A 21,717-nucleotide genomic window follows, 5' to 3' on the forward strand; every position below is an offset into this window, starting at 1 on the left:
CGCCTGAGGTGTTGGGAGCATGTGACATTTACATATGTCTGAATGCCTGTACATGTAAATATATGTATTATCTTTGAGATAAAAACACACAACAGAATAATGAAGGCATCTTTCAAGAGATGGCATGCTGAATACATATGCATTTTACAAAGGCGTCTGATGCACCTCTAAATGATTTTAATGAATACTGAGGAGCTGTGGAGGAACAAGAAAGAGAAAATAAGATTGACAGTGGCTTTAGAAAGGAAGGAAGCCTTTTTTCTGTGTTCACTAATGCCGTCTGTCTGACAGTGACTGTCATTTGTAAAGGAACAATGTTGTGCTATGTTCCAACAGCTACATGACAACGATGAGAAGAAATACTTCAGTAGTTCTAATGATGGACCCGAGAAACGGCTCAGCCTCAGACAGTGGGAGACGGAGCACCTTTCAGATAAATAACAGGTTGGCCGAGATGCTCATATACTACATTGGAACATGCGCACCTTTTGTGTGCCTACTGTAAAAAATATCTTCTGACAATCAGCAGCCCAGACAAGGGCTCCTCTGTTTACCAAACGCATTGTGAGTTCTCCCTCACTTTTACCCCGCCAGATAGTTTCCTGCACTTTCTTTGAATGGGCATTGTAGTCATCAATCGCAAAAAGTTTGAAGTACAAAAACAGGGACCCTTCCATTAAACTGCAGCTGTCTACCTTTCGCTGACAACACAGCCTTGAACCCACCACCTCAACCCACCCACCCACCTTTTTCTCTGACATCAAACAGAACCTCAGACCTGGTTCCCTAATGCACATGCTATTTTTAACTAAGCGTTTCTAATAAGCTGCTGGGAGGCTGTAAATTTTTCATATGCAAGCACATATTTCCTTTGTGAAAACACAGAAACACACTTATTTGGTGATTAGCGACTGACAGAGGGGAGGAAAGGAACTGAATATGCTTGTATCAAATTGCATGCCTTTCAAAAAGGAGGAATCCTAATGCGAGGAGTCGTCTTCCTGTGCACCACAGGTATGTGTGAATTATTAATCGGCCAGCTCATTTTAATGCTTTTTAAAGTGCTTTATTTTGATGTGCTAAAACATACTTTTAGCCATATTCAGTCAGGCATGCATATCATTATTTCTTCCATCAAAGAAGAGTGTCGCCCTTTCAAAGAGCACAAACAACTCAGCCTCATTTAAAATAGAAGTTCGAATATCAAAGACATTTTACAAAGGCTGGGCTTCAAACACTGTGATGAAGTTTTTTTCCCTCCTTACACTTTATAAAAAACTTAGGTATGCAAAAGGTCTGAATTGTTTTCCAGCTTTTAACCTGACTAGTGTAAATCAAAACATCCTGCAGTAACACACGGAGTTAGACAAGTGAGAAGCATCTATCCAGGCCTGTTCCCGCTCCGTGTCATCATTATCAGAAATCTCCTCTATTGAATAAGAGACGGTTTTACTGCCAACACTGTTTTTATAACACGGGCGTACAAAAGTAAATTGTGCAGAAGAAACAACCATTAAACTATATTTCATTTTTTGATGTTTGGGAAATCTGAAAACAATCCGATGATGAGATGCAGTGATGTTTTAGATTCTCGCTTTAAACTTTGAGACCGTTCTTCATTCGTGGCGTGGAGGCGGAGACGGGCCGCACAAATCCTGTGTTTAAGGTATCCAACATCTTTCACAAATATTGTACTGTCTGCACACAGAGTATTAGTGATATTAAATTAACACCCGGTTCTATTTTTAACACTCGCACAGTGTAAATGTAAGTACTTCTTCTAGTTCTATGACAAACACTCAAGAACCTCAATGGTGACGTTCTCCTACAATCACCTTCCACTGTAAATAGTCCTTCCCTGGAAATAACAAGGGGCCAACCAGACAGACCCAAGAGTCAGACACTCCTCCAAGCTTCACCATGTAGTGTCACAAGAAGAGAGGAAAGAGATCACCGTAGTGAACGCACTTCCAGAAATGCTCAAAACGCTCTTTGAGGATCCTTGAGAAGAGGCTGTTTAGGCCTTAAGCCCCGCCCCCTCACCATAAGCCCAACCCCCATTTAGGATTCACCACCTTCACCTGTCAATAAAGCATCCCACGGATCAAACCACCCTGATCTGATCAGAATAAACGCAGGTAAGTGTGTGTGTGTGTGTGTGTGTGTGTGTGTGTGTGTGTGTGTGCAGCAAAGTTGAGGAGGGGGCAGTGCTATCACATGTGTGTACACACTCAGCTGGAATTATGCATACAGCCCCCCCCCCCCCCCCCCCCCCCTCTCTCTTTGCATCACCTATTGAGCAAAGACAACACATGGGTCACATGATCACCTGAACATATTTACTAAAATGACAGTTTCTCCTAACTTCACCTGAAGGGTGCCTGGAAACCTGCAGCAGTGAAGGTGGGAGGTTTTTTAGAGAGAGCTTTAAATGCTTGAAAAGCTTTCAATATTTATAAAATAGGTTTATTTTAATTGGACAAAAGGCCTGTTGTTCAGGTGCAGAGCCACGTGTTTCCTGTGAGTAGTTTCCCTAAATGTGTGTGGTGTAAATATTGGCCTTACCTGTCCCTTTGGTGAGCTCCTTCTCCCCCCCACTTTCTCTGTCTTTGGTTTGGTCCTCCTGGTCTGTGGTGGTCTCACTAGCAGCCTCCACATCCTCACTCAGCTCTCCTGAAGGGGGAGGGAGGATGGGATATGTAAATTACCACGCCATCAGAATTGGTGGAAGCACTTAAAGGGACGGCAGCGTTTTTTTCTATAGGTGCTTGCAACAATTACATATGCTGACACACAGTTGCAAGGCTAGCAGACAAAGAGGGCAGAATCTGCTTTCTGTCCTGTGCTGTCTGAGCATCACTGTGAAATCTGTTTTGACAAGAATCGTAAAATCAGAGTGGAATTTTAGGGGAAGATTAAAGGCAGATATTTATTATTATTATAATCATTATAACTATTATTGTTGTTGTTATGTTATTATAAGCATATTGCATATTGTATTGAGAGCTAATGTATTATATTTTTATAAGTATTCAAGACCATAACACAAATATGGTTTCCTCTGTTTAATGTGGCCATAAAACGGCGGGGGGGGAAAAGCACACATCTGGCCTGAAGTGGGCAGATGGAAAAATAATTGAGTGAGCAATATCCTTCAAAAGGAAGACCTTATAGTAAGAGCCCCCATTCTTGTTCTCACACAGGAACACAACATCCACATACATTACTGTCCCCCGCTGCAATCTGCTAGCTTACTTACCAACACGAGCCTCATTTCACGTATTCTAACCTCCGAATGCACACAAAAAATCATAAATATTTAAAACTTTCAGAGCCACATTTCATTTTATTTTTATGCCAAGTCAAAGGCAGAAATCCCCTGTAACCACCTTAAAAGCCTCAGCTCAATATATCAGGCCATTTAGGAGCATCGAAGTCCAAACAATGGATATCCGATAACGCCATTTGTAAGTAACACACAGAGGAAAAGATAGCAAAAACAGATAATAAAAAGGCCATCAATCTTGTTTATTTCCCTCCAGTGCCACCTGAACATCCCCTTTGTCTGTTAAGTTTGTTTAAAAGTAGTGGGACTCGCATGCAATAGCATTGATTTGACAACAGTAAACTAGGCCGCAGTCAATAGGCCCTATCAGTTATTACACACGTCAGCTAATTCTCAGCAAATGTACTTAAATGCTCTTTTGAAAATGCTTTCATGCTCAGGTCTCTACTCCATGAGCTATTGATATATTGACAATGCTACAACAGCTACTGAAATATCCTGTTTAAGCATTCAGCCCTGCAGTCATCACACATCCAATCTTAGCTCACCACATGACTACCCACAGCCAAAACCACTTTTATGACGTTACATTATCTGCAACACTCACTGTTTATCCTGTCAGTGGTGAAACGTTGCACGCACTGTATATAGAGTCGACATGGTGTTCTCAAACGCCGGTGTGTGTGTGTCATTATCACAGATACACTTTGAACACTCCTACATCTCCGAACCACACGGCTATTCTCACAGTCCCCTTCCCGATGACACGGCCTCCTCACAGATGGAATATTCAGAGACAACGCAGTGAATACAGGTCAAAATGAAGAAATACGTTCAAGGAAATGATTGTTTTTATTTATTTGACATTTCATTCTTTGCTGTGTATTTACTAAATCGACTGCCTTTTTCTCTGTATGCTAAAAAAAAGATCATATCATAGTAGCTACAACATGCACTGCTATTTTTAAGGCAAATAATAACCTTTCTTGCTTATAAATGGTTGACTGAATGCACACTACTGCTACAAAAACATGGTATTATGCATGCATATGGGGTTATTCAGTTAAAAAAAAATGAAAGTCAATGGAATTTGTATTCCTGGCAGGAAAGGAGCAATATCTTCCATTTCCTGCTTGCTGATAGAAATGCTGTAGGACACAGCTTTGTGAGCAGAGTGATTGGTGCATGTATTGTGTTGTCACACATTAACACTAAAGCCGACGCTGTGATCCAATGATCCCGTGTTTAAATAAAGATATTTAAAAGGGATGCCTGACTTCTTGTAAAAAAAAAAGCATTTTTAAATGTTCCCTGTATCACACACACACACACACACACACACACACACACACACACACACACACACACACACACACACACACATACATGTGATTCTTTTATTTTTAACCATGTTTCTATTATGTTTCCAAGGCAACCCATGAATTCCATGCAGTGCGGCCCATCTCATGCTGGTGAAGCGGATCTTAGACATTCCCAGAAAAACCAGAGATCTCCTACCGCGTCTCGAAATCCCATCTAACTGCTGCCTGCATAAATATCCACAGCTCGGCGAGAATTAGGATGCTGTACGGCTGCATAGGTGCTCAGATTACAAAATAATCCCCAGGTAAATTTTGTCACCTTTAAAAATGGGGCAAGATGTCATTTCTTAGCTGTGCGACACTTACAGTGAGACTAATTCCCCACCTACACATTAATACACACTTTGTGCTTGAACATCGCTGTGACAGACAGCCAACATTCTAATGTCATTCCCTGCATCCGCCCCTAACTTCCTGCACACACGCTCTACACACTCACATGCACACTGAGATATTTCCCCCCTCCTCGTGTTTTCAAGACTTCTTTATTTAGATGTTTAATCAACGTATATGACACTTTTAGCACACATAACACAGAGCCCCATCCATAATTTATGCAGAAATGCAGACATTTAATTCCAGGAGCAGCATCGCATCTTTAAGTGGCAAACGGCTTCGCCTATTCCTCATCTCATCTCCAACGGTATTACAGAATGATTAAAGCCGGGGCCGACCATAATTAATGAAAGGTCATGAGTGGCCTAAGAGTAGGATGCAAATGGAAGAGACACTAAAACTGTAGCCAAAGATTAACTCTGAAAATAGATGAGAAGAAACACTCAAAGCTATGGCAGCGGGCCATTTCTAACCCAAATCTGAGAGACGTTAAGGACAATAGCCTGAAGGTTGTCTTCTAATTAATTGTCTTCATTAACCATCCTAATACAATGATATGAAACAGTTCCATTAATCTAATCATGCAAGCTGAATAAGCCCATTGCCCACACAGAGATTACACTCATCTGTTCTGAGCATATAAATATCAGCTTGGCCCTGCCAGTCACTCAGTGGGGACAATCTATGGACTCTGTGTTCCAGCATCTCAGCCACACACACACAAACACACACACACACACACACACACACACACACACACACACACACACACACACACACACACCATACAGACGCCGAGCAGCTCTTCCCCTCTTGTGTTTTGCCAGTGAGTGCAGATGCTTCATCAGGCCCATAGGTGTCACTCTATACAAGCTGGGAGAGAGCAACTTGCTCACACACATTAATGAGGTGCAGGGGGGGAAGGGGGCCGAGCAGCAACAGACAGAAACACGCGGGGAAGGGGGAAAGGGAAGAAATATGTGGAGATGACAAAAGCAGATGCTATGCAAGAGGCGTCCGGTGAAGATGAGACACTGAAAACGGCGAGATTACCTTCAGATGAGAGAGAGCAGCCTTCCTTTCCCCTGAAGAGCAGTGATTACACTAATGCTAATCAGACTGACAAGCACAAACGGCCTAATAAATAATTGATGGTAACCACTGCACTTTCCAGTATTCCTTCCCAGACTGTAGAGAAGAGCAGCAGCAAGTAATAATAGTCACTCTTGATATCTTTCACTAGGTCAGGCTCCTCCTCCATCCTTGGCCTCAGCAGAATAACTGCTCTGATGATAACTGCCTTTCTTTAGTGCAGAATTCCGGTCCTACCTGAGAACGGCTCCCGTCTTCCTCAAACAGCGGTGACAGCCGGCTCTTTTCGGCTGCACATATACAGTATCTCAGTTAACAACGCTGTAATGTGTGTCTCTCTTGGCTTTCGTAAAAGTCCTAGAGAGAACCAGCGCGGGGGCTGAGCCGAGCTTCTCCCTCTCCCCGGCTCTCGAGTAGGGTTGAGCTCTGCTCCTCTCCGGGCTCTCGTGTGGAGCTGTGTGGCTAAACTCTCATTACTCTCATTAGGATTGTTATTGAGGCTGTTGTTATCATTTTAACCAGGTGTCACAGGACTGTATATCAGAGAGGTACGCCCCCCCTCCTGCTTTATCCAAGGCCGGACAGCTTCCTTTTCTTTAACGCCGCACTGTCGGATAAAAGGCAATCTTATTTCACACTTCACAGACTATCTTTCTCCTCTTAAAATGCCCCTCTTGCCCCCCCCCTGCCCCCATCATCCCTTGCAAACCTTCCTAATATCAAAGTTGGCCTGACTCTGGACTAGAGGGTGCAAAATGAAAGTGACAGGAGGGTAACATGGGACAATGAGACACAGGAGCCATGCTGAGGGCTTTCATGCATTGTCCGCTCCTCATATCAGCACCTCTGCACCCCCATACACAAGACCCCCCCCCAAAGCACAACACACGGGGAAGCACTACAGCCCCTCGAACCCCCCCTCTGCCACACACACACTCACTCACTCACTCACTCACTCACTCACTCACTCACTCACTCACTCACTCACTCTGCCTCCTCACAAGCTACCTCTCATAAAACCACAACAGAACAAAACATGCCCACATTCTAGCCGGAGACAAGAGGGGCTTTTGCTTATGAACACCCAATAAACCACAACATGGTTATATCAGTGAGCACGCCGGCCACCGCACTACAAAGCATGCAGCCCAGTTCAAATGTGGACATAAACCATAAAAAAAATAACATGCATATATGTATGTTAATCAAGCAGCCAGTTTCATTTGTTTCTATGAACTTTAACTCATTTAAAATGAATCAAAGTGGAGTAAAATACACATAGTTGCACATCAGAATCAATGTAGTAAAATGCCAGAAAAGACCTGCCACACACACACACACACACACACACACACACACACATACACACACACACACACACACACACACACACACACACACACACACACACACACACACACACACACACACACACACACACACACACACACACACAAATGAAAGTCCACTGCCTCTCTCCCTCCCTCCCTCCCTCTCTCTCCCACACACTTTCCCATTTTGAAAGGAAAGAAGAGTAAGCTACCTCAGCGCTGCTGCTCGGAGTTACGTGTTAGATTCCTGACCTGTCTATGGGGGGACTCGCCGGCCTCTCCCTGCTGGCCCTGTAGTGACCTCAGGATCTAAATGTGAATGAATACTTTGTGTCTCCATGGGGCTGAGGGCAGGAGGGGGAGCAGCAAAGCGGAGGTGCAGAAGATGGAGGAGGGGTACGAGGTTAGGGCAGCTAATAACTAAAAAAACTTTAAACGGCAAGTTAATCACAAACAGCAGCGATAGCTCACACGGCCTTAGAACAATATCATGGCTCCCCCTCCTCCACCGCTCCACCGCTCCACCCCGGCGGTGCCTGTTCATCAAACCGGCCCCATAGGTCTTCCACACAACACTTAATTTGATCCCCCTTGCCTTTCAAAGTCACGGGCCATTTTAAAGGACGCCCGCCGCATTCAGGTCACAAAGAGAAGAGACGTAGAAGTCACAGATTCTTTCACAGAGGAAAAAATACTACTTTCTACCTTTTTGGTGCTCTTGATATCCAGTTATCCACTGTTATGAAGCACCGAGCGATGTATTAAATACGTTCCCTAACGTGTTATCTCGTGGGATATAATACTAATTAGAAATATTTCCCGTGATAATGGCATGTTTAGATACATTGCAAATAAAGTGGATGAAGTGAGTGCCGCTCTAGTTCTTTTCTCTTTGTGTTTTTACTTGAGTGATGAAGGAGAGGAGGATCTAGGTTAATGTGGCTGCACAGCAAGTGAGCATTCAGGGACTGCTCAGTCTTATGTCCCAGCTGACACACACACACACACACACACACACACACACACACACACACACACACACACACACACACACACACACACACACACACACACAATGTGACTTCCTTGAATGTCCAAGATGATGACCGCTCGCTAGTGCATATTATGTCCACAATGGAAGTTGCGGGCTGTACTTTTCCCTGCTAGGGTGATGGGCTAAAAGCCTGGATATGGGGCAAAAACATCACTGGGCAGTGCTCTCCCATCTACGCTGCCTGAGGGACTTTGTCCTGCACAAAGAGTCACTCTGCCTCCCTCCCATGCATTTATGTTCCTCCTCTTAAATCAACCTGCTTTTATTAAAGCTTCTCTTTTTCCTCCAGCGAACACCACAATGCCTTCACCTATTTGCAGCTATTCAAAGGGACCAAACAGAATTGGGTGGGTTGCTGCAGTGTGGGGGTGGCTGAAGGGGTGTCTGGAAAAAAAAAAAAAAAAAAAAAGCATCACTGCTGTCATGAAGGGCAATCACATCAACTCTGAAATATTCACCAGTGGGTTGGAAAATGCGATGGTACAGTTATGACAGGCGAACAGGCGACCCCCCCCCCCCCTCCACTCTAGCCCCCCCCCTCTCCATCAGGGCGGAAGCACGGCGGACACTCTGAATATGTATAACCCGGAAAATGTATTGATTTTTCATTTGGCAAAAAAGGGACACAAAAATCCCATAACCTGAAACTGTCACAGCTCTTTTGTTCATAGCTCATCTCTCCTGATGTTTGGCTTTTGCCACAAACTCTCTTTAATTACCAGGTACAGCGAGCTTCAGAGCCTCTCTCCACAGAGACACAGCCACATACAGCCTGCTGGGCTTAACAAGACAGCACACATCTATTATATATGACATACACCCAGCAGCTTTTGTTTCATATCTGACTAATAAGCACACTGAATATGACTATACCCACTGTTTGTTTCCTTATTATACACACACAATACGGTGCAAAAAGCTTTCTGGAAGAAAACTTTGAAAATTAAAAAAAAATAATGCCACAGCACTTTCATTAAAAGTGATGCTGGATACAGCCGGGATTTATTTGATGTGCTTTTCTGAAACGGTTCTGCTTAACATGAAATTCTATTATCGATCCAGGTTTCTCCAGGTACAGGTGCTTGTATGTTTGTCTGAGTGTGCACACTTGTGTGTGTCCATTAACAGCTACTTATCTGTTTATCTCTCCTTTTAGGCAGACCGGTACAGTGGACTGTCTGAAAAAGATCTCTGCCTGTCGATTTATCGAATGCACCATTTGCATATCTTTGTAGTGCATCCATCTGCCCGTGGACCGTTCTGTGGAGGTATTAGCTCGGAAAATCAATGTTGCCATGGTTGGATGTATGTAGCGCCTACCTCGGCGCGTGTTAGGAGTCCGGCTCCCGGCTCCCACATGGGCCCTGTTTAAATGAGTCCTGCCAGCAGAGGCTTTCCTGCCGGCCCTTCAATCTGTGTAAACTTTGTGTACACAAACACATTTCTCAGAGTGGGCTGGCTTCGATGGCCATCCAAACCTCCCTGTCTCCATCCACACAGCCCAGGGCCTAACCGGCTGTTTGTTTATGAAAGCGTACACCCAGATAAAACAGAATCCGACGAGGTTATGAATACCAATTTTGCTAATCAATTTTATCTAAAATATAAAATATAGGTTATCATTGAAGTGTATTTAACGGCCTGCTTAGTTCAGATGTTTCAGGGTAGAGAAGAGGGAGAGGGTGGTGGGCTGGTGCTTATTTATTTATTACGCTTATTTTTGGAGTGTGTGTAGGGAGCTCACTATGGATATATATATATATTTTTTTTTTTGCTGGAGACTACAGTGGATACACTGGGTAACTTTTCTTCTAACAACCACCCTGCCTGGTTGCTCATAGCTAATTGCTAAAGAAATCCAATGATTACACTGCACAGGCACTTTAAAACATCCATGAGAGTGCTACCACTTATTGAAAAAAAAAAACTCTTGCTACCTCTATCCATTCAGTTTCTAATACAAATCAAACACAGCGAGCTCTCTTTCACCATTTGTCTTTCTTTCTGTTCCTCTTTGCATAGCCCATCCATTACTTTCACATGAAATATGAAAAGGCAATATCCTCTCTGTGTTTGTACTGAAGCGTAATGCGATTGTGTTGTCATTTATAGGAAATAATCGCAAACCTCTCTTTCATTTTCCAGTTCAAATAACCATGAAAAATTAGCCTTCAATGTCAGGGAGGACAACAAAGGGATGCACACAGACTATTGCTTCACCACCGCGCTTGACATTTCTCCCTAATAGGAAAACGGGTGGCTGTTTCTATCTTTCTTTTTCAATCTTTTTCGTTTCCTAACCTCGCCTTTTCCCTAATTAAAAAGTTCTGCACCCAGATTTTTGTAAATCTCCCGTGCGTCTTTTATTCGGTGCGGAGGGTCGGAAACCCATGCACATTACACCCTGCTCGTTCACACCCCTGCCCCTTTCCACTAATGGTTACTTAGGGAGGGAGATGTCGCCAGACAACCGCTACGGGGCCTAGGTCGCCGTGACTACCGTCCAGCAGCCTGATAGATAAATAATTCAAGGGCTATCAGACTCCCTGGCAGCAGAGCAGTCCCAAAAACACACACTTAGGACACAGCTTGTAAAGGCCTTTCTAACTGATCAGCATTTAGCCCTTACAAATGATGTACAGCCAGATGTCTGCACAAGACCCGGCACAATTAGCCCCCGCAGAAGTCAGGGGATCCTTCTAATTCAGAGAAATCTTTATTTTCTGTGTGAGCACCAAAGTAATGGTAATTGCTTTCTGTATTACTGCCATTAAAGGCTTAATAGGCAGGTTGTTTTCCACTGTAATTATGTACAAAATAATCAACCAACTTTGCGGCGCAATTATTGGAGATGTGTTTAACCAACTTTATGCTTTGCTTGCAATAATAGGTGTGGAGAAACTGAACAAAACTGAATATCAATATCCATAATATTTTAGGTGTATTGTAGGTGTATGTCAAATACTTGTTATTTAAGTTTGTGAGCAAGAATAGTAGCACATATCATCTTTATTGCATGTTCATAGGTTATTATCACCGTAGATATGTCAATATTAATGCCTCATTGTGTCGTATATTAATCGGTATTATAGGTTTAATATGGAAAAGAAAATCACATCTTGATGTATTTTCAAATGACTCGTTTTCCCAACATAATGCTTACACTAACATAATTCATATGGAAGTATGGCCTGTGATGCACATAATACAATTTCCTCTCAAAAGGATAATGAAAAAGACTCGTCTCGTGCTCTTATTCACTTCCTGTAACTTATTAGTTTATTATCACATAATTCTGGCAGCATTATTTATTTATTTGATTATGCACACACCTTACAGCCTTAATTACAAATAGACTCAGCCAGATAATGAGATGCAATGGACCAACTCAACCATCATTTAAACTAGTTATCCTTCTAATCTCAGTGGTATAAGCAGCCTTTATTAATCTGAGCATAATCAGTATGCCAAATTGCTTTAGGCTTTCAATTTCACCTGAGATTCAAAAATACCACTGAATGACACTTGACGGATCATCCTGCATGACAGATCCTTTTATTCCTGTAAATGCGATTTAAACGACGGGTTCGACAGAGCCTCTTATGGCGGGTGAAACTATCTCTTCTACCTAGGGTTTGATCGTTAGAGGAGCGATGGTTAAAGGCAGATTCTCTTGTTTAAAAGGTGTGTGCTTGTGCATTACACACGTGTAAGCAAACTTGGTTTTCTCATGAACATGTCATAATACTGAAATACACTGAGAGTGGGCTGTAAAGCTCCTGGAGGGGTGGAACCGGGCTGCCCGCTGTGCTGCTCTCCAGAGAAAGAGACTCGGAGTGATTACAGTCAAACACTGCTACTCAGTTATCCTTGGCTCAGCCACAAGAGAGAGAGGAGAAGAAGAGGAAAAATGGAACCGATGATGTGGCTAAAACACAGGCCAGCTATTCTAAAATGACCAAAATGACTAGTATGTCTGATACTGCTCTTGCAACATTTGCCCCCATGTTAAAAAAAGAAAAAAAGAAAACCCACGGCAGCCCAGCAGCAGTCGCTGAGGCCAGGAGATCACAGGATGAGCACCAAGACTGTCTGATGTCAACGAGCAGCAAGCCGTTTACAACAAAGTACATTCTTCCAAAACACTGTCAAGAACGGCTCTGCAGGGGGAGAGATATTATTAGAGACATTTCAAATGCCCTTGGATTCTGAAGTGGAGGCCAATTAAATGGCTTTGCAGCATCCATTTTGTGCCAAGTGAACAGGTATGTGTAGGGGGGGGGGGTGATGGCAGAGTGGTGTGCTACCTGATCAGCACTAAAATGCATATTTTAATTCATGCACATGATGATGACACAACATCCCATGATTTCCAGCAACTTTAAGTCAGAGTTATGGAAATGTTCTGAGGATCACGTCTCCTCGCCCCAGTGCTGACCGTGCATGCAGGCGTGGAAATGAGCAGGTGGGTCTGAGTTGTGGACTCCGGAGCCTCTCTAAGGTCTGCTCAGGGATTAACATCCTCAACCCTGTGGAGACCAAGCCTGCTGCTAAATTGCTGCGGCGCTATCCGCCGCGTCTGGCATTTCTACTGTATGCATGTGGCTGTTGTCTTTATAATGGCGCCGTTATTGTCCTTAGCTGCAGTAGACTCTTCTCACTCATTAGCCAGAGGTTGGCGAGTTAGGGGTAAGGTACAAAATTAATTATTCATCTCAGTGGTTGATGCTTGGGTGCAGCTATGGGGCCTAAAGCAGGTCTCTAACTAGCAGAAGTCTGTCTCTGGAGGACAGCTGGAATAAATAATTGAAAAAAAAAAGTGTTATGCCATGGGTGTCAGTTACGAGGAGAAAGCAAACAATAATCACCAAACTAATCATTAAAACAAGCAGAAAATATCGCTCTCTGTGGATTATGCCCCCCCCCCCCCCCCCCAACACACACACCTTCCAGCAAACGCCTTGTGTACTGATCCCACATCCTAAAGCTCCATCATGTCTTCAGTCTAGACCCTGCTTCTGGCTTGTGGGCCCAGATCCAGCCCCCGCCTCTCCATCCAGTCATGGCTTCTGTTAGCTCCATGCAGCCAGGACCAGTGGCCTCCTGAGAAGGCTGTGATAAGAATTCATTTCTCCCTATTATGTGCTCTTGTCCACTGCCTCAGTTCATCAGTTCAGTGCAACCAAGTCAATGAAAGGGCCTGTAATGAAGCAATCAGATGCAGCCTGGTTCTCCGGGCCCAGCACTCCATTCTCCGCTCCCAGACCCTAGTTCCCAGTGCAGGGTGTGAGGGTGGGGGTGGGGGGGATGGACACAGTCTGCACAGAGACATTAATTCAAGATCTTGCCTTTCATAGACTGGAGGATAAGCTGCTCTCACATGTGCTTCACACCAGGTCTGCTGTCTCCTGTGGATTCGGAGAATCATCCGGTTTTAGAGAGCCCCATTACTTTAACCAGGCTCCAACATTACCACTAAACCGGCCAGACAGGTTTCTGCTGGATCCTGTGGTCAGGTTACCGGCGGACGCGGGTTTGATGACGCTCTCTTTCTTCACCTCGCTCTATCTGCATCTAACCTTTTCACTCTATTGTCTCCGCTGCCATCCCTGCCTGCTCTTACATCTCGTCCACATGTGGAAACTATTATGGGGAGTTTGGAGAGGAATGTATGTGTTGAATCTTAATCGGGACTTTAAAGTAGAGGCTTCTTGGTCTCCTTTGTCTTGTAACGCTGAAAGTTTCATTTCAAATTAAAAAAAGGGCTCTTTTTGATCCACCTCATATTGTTTTCTCTCCCTCCGGGGGCTGGAAGTGGTTGGTGTTATCCTTGATCAGCACACATACAGTACAACACACACATGGTTGTGGTATTTTATGGCCGGTGCTACGGAGTGGTCAGGGTTCAATGGTAGGGTGCCGAAAAAGTCTAAAGAGGTCATAATTTATAAAACAGCTTAATACTTCTGTCGCTGAAATTCTCCTTTCTGCTCAAGAGCAACGCTGATGCTTCCAAGTCACAAACACACTTAATGAGAGATACACTTGGAATGTAATGCTTAAAAACAGGAGGGTTTCCCATTCGTCCTCTCCATCTATGCCTCCTTTTCCGCCCTCCACAGTTCACCTGCTGCCAGTTTTGGCAGAAAGACCCTGCGGCTGGATTCTACCTGACAAGAGCTCCTTAACAAGCAGCAGTCATTAACCTCAGGAGCAGGCAGCTGCCATGTGATGTAGTGCACTCGGCCTGCTGCAGAAGGGCCCTATTGATCCGAGACATACTTGGTGCCTTCCTGGATGTTTATAATCAATATGCAAATGGCCCGCGGCATTGATTCAATATTAATTTTCAATTAGGGAATTCTCGGGGGGTCCTGAGGGGTCAATACAGAACTATTCAGAGCAAAGGCTTGAGCAAGTTGCAGGCATTGACGTTCCTCTGCCCAAGACAACTTACTTACTGTTTATTTAGCCTGCCCTGCTGTAAGTCCCGATTAAGGCTTGGGATAATAGGCTGAGAGACAGATGGGCCTTTCTGCACTTCTGCAACACCATTACAGAAACAGGATTTTAGCCTAAAAGGCTTGTATTCACTAATAAGTCATCATTTCACACTTAGTTCTGTTTCTTACTTTCGAGAGTCTGCTTTATACCTAAAGTGTAAAAATGATTCCCTCATTTGTTTTTGCATTTTTATTACAGCACTGCCCTGTGAGGCAGAAAGGAGAAATAAGTGATATATACTTATTAAAACAAAACAAAATCAACACATCTAACTGATGCTTATGCCTTACACAGCAAAACAAACACAGTTTTCAGACAGGCTTCCATAATTAATTGGAACCAACTGCAGCCGCCATGTAATGCTCAATGAGTGAAAAGCATTTACTGTAAATGGGCAGAGGAAGACATGGAGGGTAGGGCCCGGCGAGCAGCAGACTGTCATTTACTTAACACTCTATTGTTTCCAGAGTCAGACTTACAGTAATGCACCAAGAGTCACACTATACTTCCCCTTTGTTCCTCATCAGCAGCCGTGCACTAAAATGCAGAAAACCCTGTTTTATTTAAGGCGCGCGGGGCTGAGATGAATGGAAATGTTGAGCAATGAGTGAGGTAATGAATTCCAGGTAAGACAATTCTTACGTTAAATCATGAAACAAGAGTATTGATTTGTAAGCCTGCTATTATTCATGTACAGACAGTGTGTCTATCAGACGGAGCTGTGGTTTGTTCCTCGTCTCGCTGGCTTGCTCTTTGTTGCAACTGTCAAGTCAATCAGGCTTTTGTGGCTACGGACAGACAGCTACAGACAAATTCTTCAGCACAAACTCTACTGCATGTAACGTGTGTAATTAGAGGTGTCATAATGACACGGGCCTGGAGTTATTGGCCAACAAACGTGTTGTATCACAGTGTACCATCAGTTAACTGGAGCGGCGGGGGGACGCGGGAGCCTCACGCTCACTGTGAACCTCCACTTCTGCACTACAGACGGAGTTAGAGAGGAGGAGGTCGGGGATCACGGGTATTTACTGTGGGAGACTGAGAGGAAGGAGGATCCTTATGAAAACAATAAAGTTTCCGCTATACAAGCATGAATCCTCATATGGAGGAAGAAGATGAATTGGATTAGGTTAGAATGTGAAGCTTCGACTACTTGAGCTGGTTTTGTAGCGCCAAGGCCAAGGCAACGAATAATTCAGCGTCATTTAAATACAATATTAACTCTTATTGACTCTTTTCAAAATGTCTTTTCAATTTCACTGTATTTCTTTTTCTTCCCCGGGCGATAGTGCAGCCTCGCAGCCGTGTTAACTCTCCGGGCGGGAAAGAGAAAGCATGAGAAAATTGCTAAGAGTATAACAGAGATAACCTGGTTGGACTATTTGCTGCGCTTTCCTGTAGATGCACTGCCTGGGGTAATTGGTTTAGGGATAACATTAATTACCACATTGCTCATTAATGGATGAAGCCTTTATTGGTTCCATTGATCAGCAGGACCTGTTAGCCATCATCCTAAGCAATGGTGGATGTAACAAGCTTACATATTGGCATATCAATTAATGCAATCAATTCCTGTCTAGCAGTTGCCATTCCCCCTGTCTGCCCCGCCCCGTCCGATCGCCCCTTCTTTCTCCGCTATCATGTATCTGGGTGGCCGGGACAAAAGGCCCACGTCCAACCACAGGTCATTAAGAGATTTTCTAATTGTTCCTGAAGCTGGAATCGTTGCCCCGTAGACTGATGGGCTGATTTCTTTCTCTTTCTTCTCCGGTTGGCCACTAGTAAGCATATAATACAAGGGTACACACAGGAGGTGTAACATTCAAGCTCTACTCTACTGGGACCAAAAGTTCAGCTGATCCGACACACATGCTGAAATAACTGTAACTAGATATTCTAACTGCACTCCATCCATTTCTTTCAAAGCATCCAGTAGTTTAAAGAAATGTGAGTTATATCGACATGCATAACTAAATGCTTCTCAAGTATTTATCTTCCAAAAATATTATATTTTTAGTGCAACTCCTTATATTAAAAGGCAATCTTAAAGCGATAGAAGAATCTGATCCTTAGATCTCATATTAGGGGGTCAACCGTTCCATTTATATTTGTATCACACATTGTCGCTTTAACTTTACTCTGGGAAAAAGCCTGCTCAGTTTCAAGCTTCCTTTGTTAAATATGAGATCAATGCACCTTTTAAGGAGTCATTGATTACAACTCGCAATCCTGCTCGTGTCACACGTGCTCTAAAGGGGCGAATCATTCCAAATACAGGGCTGGCGTTCCCTGGTATAACATGGTGAAACGGGTAGAACATCGGCAATGAATGAGGGAGCAGGGTGATAACTGAGAGCACACCATGACAAAGTGGAGGGATTTACCGTTGGGCCCGCAGCACTTCATTTGCTTAATAACAGATCATTCTATAAGAAAGTGGCTGCTCTGAGGGGGATATCGCCCAACGAGGATGTCTCACTTGCAGAAATCCTATTTGAAGACAACACCTTGTGAGTGCTCATCCTCCTCCACGCCTAAGACGATCAACGCGCATGACAGGCCCCATTAATATGACGCCCTGTGTAACCTTGCTCTTTCTCCCTCGCCTCCAACAGGAACTAAACTGATAGCCAAGGAGGAGGGGCGTTATGTTGTGACTGAGCGTGTAACGGGAGGGGTGGTGCTCGCTTTGGAAAGATGTCTTCCACTACGTATCCTCCTCGGAGCTGAGAGAAGTCCATGGAACTAGAGTTGATTTTAAGAAATACCTGCTTTTTGCATAGGGTTTGGTTTCACTCACTGCTGACTACAGTGTTACAGTGATGAAATATGTGGCTTCCTGATCAAAAGGCATCACGCATTACATTTGAGAGAAAACAGAAAAAGTCCAACGTACAGTGAATGAATGAATCCGTTCACAAAGCCATCGGGGAAAGACGTCAGACAGCTTGTTCAGATGGACACACACAGAACCCTCTCGTACCTTTTATCAAACAGCATTGTGACAATCAAAGCTAAGCTCAGTCGGTGTCGACACTGTGAGACAAATCTTGTTTAACAAGCACATATTCAAATGCAGCTACAATTAATTCTTAAATACACTATGTGGAACGCGCCTCTGGTGATCACCACTCCAGTTCTGTGAAGGTCACCGACAGCGAGACAACACGTCTGTTGTGTTTGTGCGAGTCGTGCGAGAGACCAGACGCACAGGCAGTTAGTTGGACAACCCTGACTCGCTCGATGCGGGACCTCCTGAAGGCCCCTGTCCCCTGAGCAACACACAAGTGGGCTGAGCAATTAACAATTTCATGCTGATTGCCTGAAGCATGTTTTGCTATGCCATAAAGATAATAGCATGAAGGGTGCAGCGGCAGCAGCCCCCTCCTCCCCTCCTCCTCCTCCTCCTCCTCCGGTGCTCCTCTATTGCTTCCATCTCTCAATTCTCTCCTGTGCAATTCACATGTTGGAATGGTGCTCTGCCTGCTTGCTTTATTAAAGACACTCTCCCTGCTTAGAGGGCGCATTTCAGAAAAAAAAAATATATAAAGATGACTCCCCGAAGAGTAAACAGGGATGATTATTAAAGGGAAGGAGAAAACTAGAGTCTTGGTCTCCCACTGGCTTCTTGATTTGAAAGTCTAATTTGGCAACTGCACACAACAGGCGTGCAGGTAGACAAAACAAACAGGTTCCATTTCCCCAGACAAAGGGAGCATGCTCAGAGTGGCGGCTGGTGACAGCCCTCATCTTCCTCATTCTCTTACCCACCATGGCATGACAGCAATCCGCTCTGACCATGGAGCTCACCGCTGTGCAACAGGGAAATCTGTGCACCGCTAAACCTGCTGTTCATCTACAGAGCAGAGCATTGCAAAACACTGCAAGAACGTGGAACACGAGGTTTTCCCCCTCAATCGCATTAGTGGTCCGTGTGTGCGAGGCTAAAATGTGAGCAGAAAATACTTTATTTTCACCCCACGATTGTTAATATCTATTTCTTAAACAGCTTCTTCTTATTCAATACGTTTAGTGTATTTACAATGTTCTATTGTCACTCACTTTAAGAAATACATAAGCTAAACAGACCCACACCATTAAACAACAGAATTACTGACGTGTGGACAACACGGTCCCCTGCCTGGTGAGTTCACATATAGGACAGAGAACCATGCATTTGTGCAGCCTTGATAACACTAATGATGCTCCTATGTTAATGAATGCAGATTTGTATTAATGCAGTGTCTTCACATATCATATTGTGATGTGAAAATGCTTTATTTTATATACACTCTAATTTAAGGAGGTGTCTTGGAATAATTTCAGGTGCAGATTTCACAGGGAGAAGCTTTCTATTAGTCAGCTCACTTTGCTGCTAGTATTATGGCTGTAACGTGTATTTGCTTTGCTGAATATCCCAGTGAAAAGTTAAGAAGAGGGATCACTATGCCATTTAAATCCACTTGTAAATGGCCGAGTGCTGACAGGCTCCCCATTCAAACGGCCACATTATTAACCATCTACCCCCATTGTTATTGTTTTTACTATGTGAAAACAAACGCTAAAAACAGAAAGAGGAGCTGTGGACAAAGGGTTGAGCCACCAGCCCCCTCTGCCCCGCCCTCTCTGACCCCCCCAGCCCCCCCACCTCCCGGGCTTCTGGTTGCCCTTCCACCCCCCGGCTGTGTGTGAAAGTCCAGCTGGCGCACTGACAGCCTCGACACCTCGGCTGAACGTGGCTGCATTAAAGGCCCCATATTGTTTATGATATGGAGCCCATCGTTAATTTGCATTCTTAAATGGCAAACACACACACACACACACACACACACACACACTTACCACGCGATAAGGAGAAATATGTTTTTGTGTTAATTCATACGATACAATGTCACACCCCCAACCAAAGACATACCAACAACAGACACGCACACACTTAGAAATTGCAGTCACATCCCCCTGCTAGAAGGGGATGATAATTGCAGACGGCCAATAAATTACTGCTGCCTCCACATCAATTATAAGCATCACGTCTGGCAATGAGGAAAATGAGATCTTGTGACAAATTTCATGAGGCTTGGCTGCCCAGCAGCCTTTCTTAACATGCTACAGATAGCAATCCCTTATCTAGCCTCTGTAATGGGGAGCTACGGATAGAGAGATGGAGCCGCAGCCATTTAATTAAAAAGCTGGGGGTAGGGGGTGGAGAGGTGTAATTCATTGAAAAGGCACAGGAAGGAGACAAAGCCTTTGTCTCCAATACATATTTTGCTCAAAATTGTCACTCATCAGAGGCCAAGCTTGTACCTCCTCTGACAGCAATTCTGGAGATTTCTCCCGTCTTTGTGCTCATCTCTACACTGTTTTCCTCTCAGTGTCTTCTTTCCTTGTTTTTTTATATTTCCCAGGAGTCCACTGTTTTCTCCAGCGGGACAGCTCCGCCGTGTTTTTCTTTTTTTTACGGATGACTGTGGTGGACAGACAGTGGCACTGAATGAAATGGCCCCTGCACCTAATTGTATTCCCACCTGGGAAGGCAGGCAAGGGTGGAGGCTTCAAGCGCACAGCGATGAGGATTTATGGCAGATGGGGAGACGGCAAAATAAAACACCAAAAGGGATGGCTCTTAAATCTCATTCCAGGCGCAATATTCATTGTAGCTGCAATCGGGTGTGCTGATAGAGCATTGAAAAAACGACCGCTGTGTTCAAATTATGGCTGTACTCTCTACTAATATTTAACATCATTAGAAAATCATTAGAAAACCATCATAAAACCTGGGATTATGACCAGAGCATTAAACACAATGATTATTCAGTGTGTTCCTTCTCCGCTTTAACTTGGAAATGAGATTTGCTCTGCTGCGGCTATGTAGGGTTAAAGTAAGAATATTTTTCATAATTACTGTAACATTTGAAAAACATTGGCTTGCATGAATTACTATACCATTATGCAGTTTGTGTTTGTCTGCCCAAAAGCAAAGCTTTCAATGAGGCTCTGCATGGGATATCATGAATGCATTATCACGGGGAAGAATGGCAATATTTGCCTCAACCTTAACCCTGTGAAACGTTCGGCTGTGTGAGTTGCAGAGACAAGCTGATTGGTAGCAGTAAAAAAGGAAACAGAAAATATAAAAATATGCATTTTTCCTGCATTTTTGGCTGCACCATCAAACCCATGGTCAAACCATTAGCTGATCTCCAGCGATGGGTATCAAGTTCTCGAGGAAAATATTAGAAAAAAAGAAATCTAGCAAATCCGCTTTTAAGACTGCACATTGGAGTATATATATATATATATATAAATATATCTATATCTTCGACTGTACTCTGATGTACTACTCTACTTGAAGAAAGGGAGGGCCAATAGTGTCAGAGGTGAGCCTTTACTTTTTGGGATTTCTCGGCAGCCCCATTATCAAGAGCAGCCATCAGCACAAAGATAAAAGATCCTAATGGAGCTGGCCCTGGTGGAGATGAAAGGTGCAGAGATGGCACACTGTTATGAATCTCTAATGCAGCCCATGTTTCCAAGGTAATGACTGACTCTCAGGCCCCTTTCACAGGCTTCCCTGCGTATGGGCCCGGGCGATAAAGGTCTCCTATTTCTTGTCACTTAGTAGTAAGGCAGTAACCCCCGCGGCCCTTGCTCTCATTGGTTCGGGAAACTATCCTCAGAAGGTAAACAAAGAAAAAAGCGTACCTCCTCAAATTCAGCCACAGATCG

The 21,717-nt window shown here is 44.0% G+C and overlaps 1 protein-coding gene across 5 annotated transcripts in view; it reads right to left on the reverse strand.

Moving 5' to 3' along the window:
• zfhx3b (zinc finger homeobox 3b) overlaps window positions 1-21,717 on the reverse strand; it is a 141,313-nt gene that overhangs the window by 23,487 nt on the left and 96,109 nt on the right. For 4 of the 5 annotated variants that reach the window (XM_084013669.1, XM_084013666.1, XM_084013668.1 and 1 more), the window contains exon 6: window positions 2,566-2,673. The exons of the other annotated variant lie outside the window; for it this stretch is intronic. In XM_084013669.1, the coding sequence (XP_083869795.1) occupies window positions 2,566-2,673 (108 nt within the window). The remainder of the gene's footprint in view (window positions 1-2,565; window positions 2,674-21,717) is intronic. 5 annotated transcript variants of the gene reach the window in all.

The sequence above is a fragment of the Eutrigla gurnardus genome (genome assembly GCF_963514095.1).
Source record: "Eutrigla gurnardus genome assembly, chromosome: 1".
Lineage (NCBI taxonomy): Eukaryota > Metazoa > Chordata > Actinopteri > Perciformes > Triglidae > Eutrigla > Eutrigla gurnardus.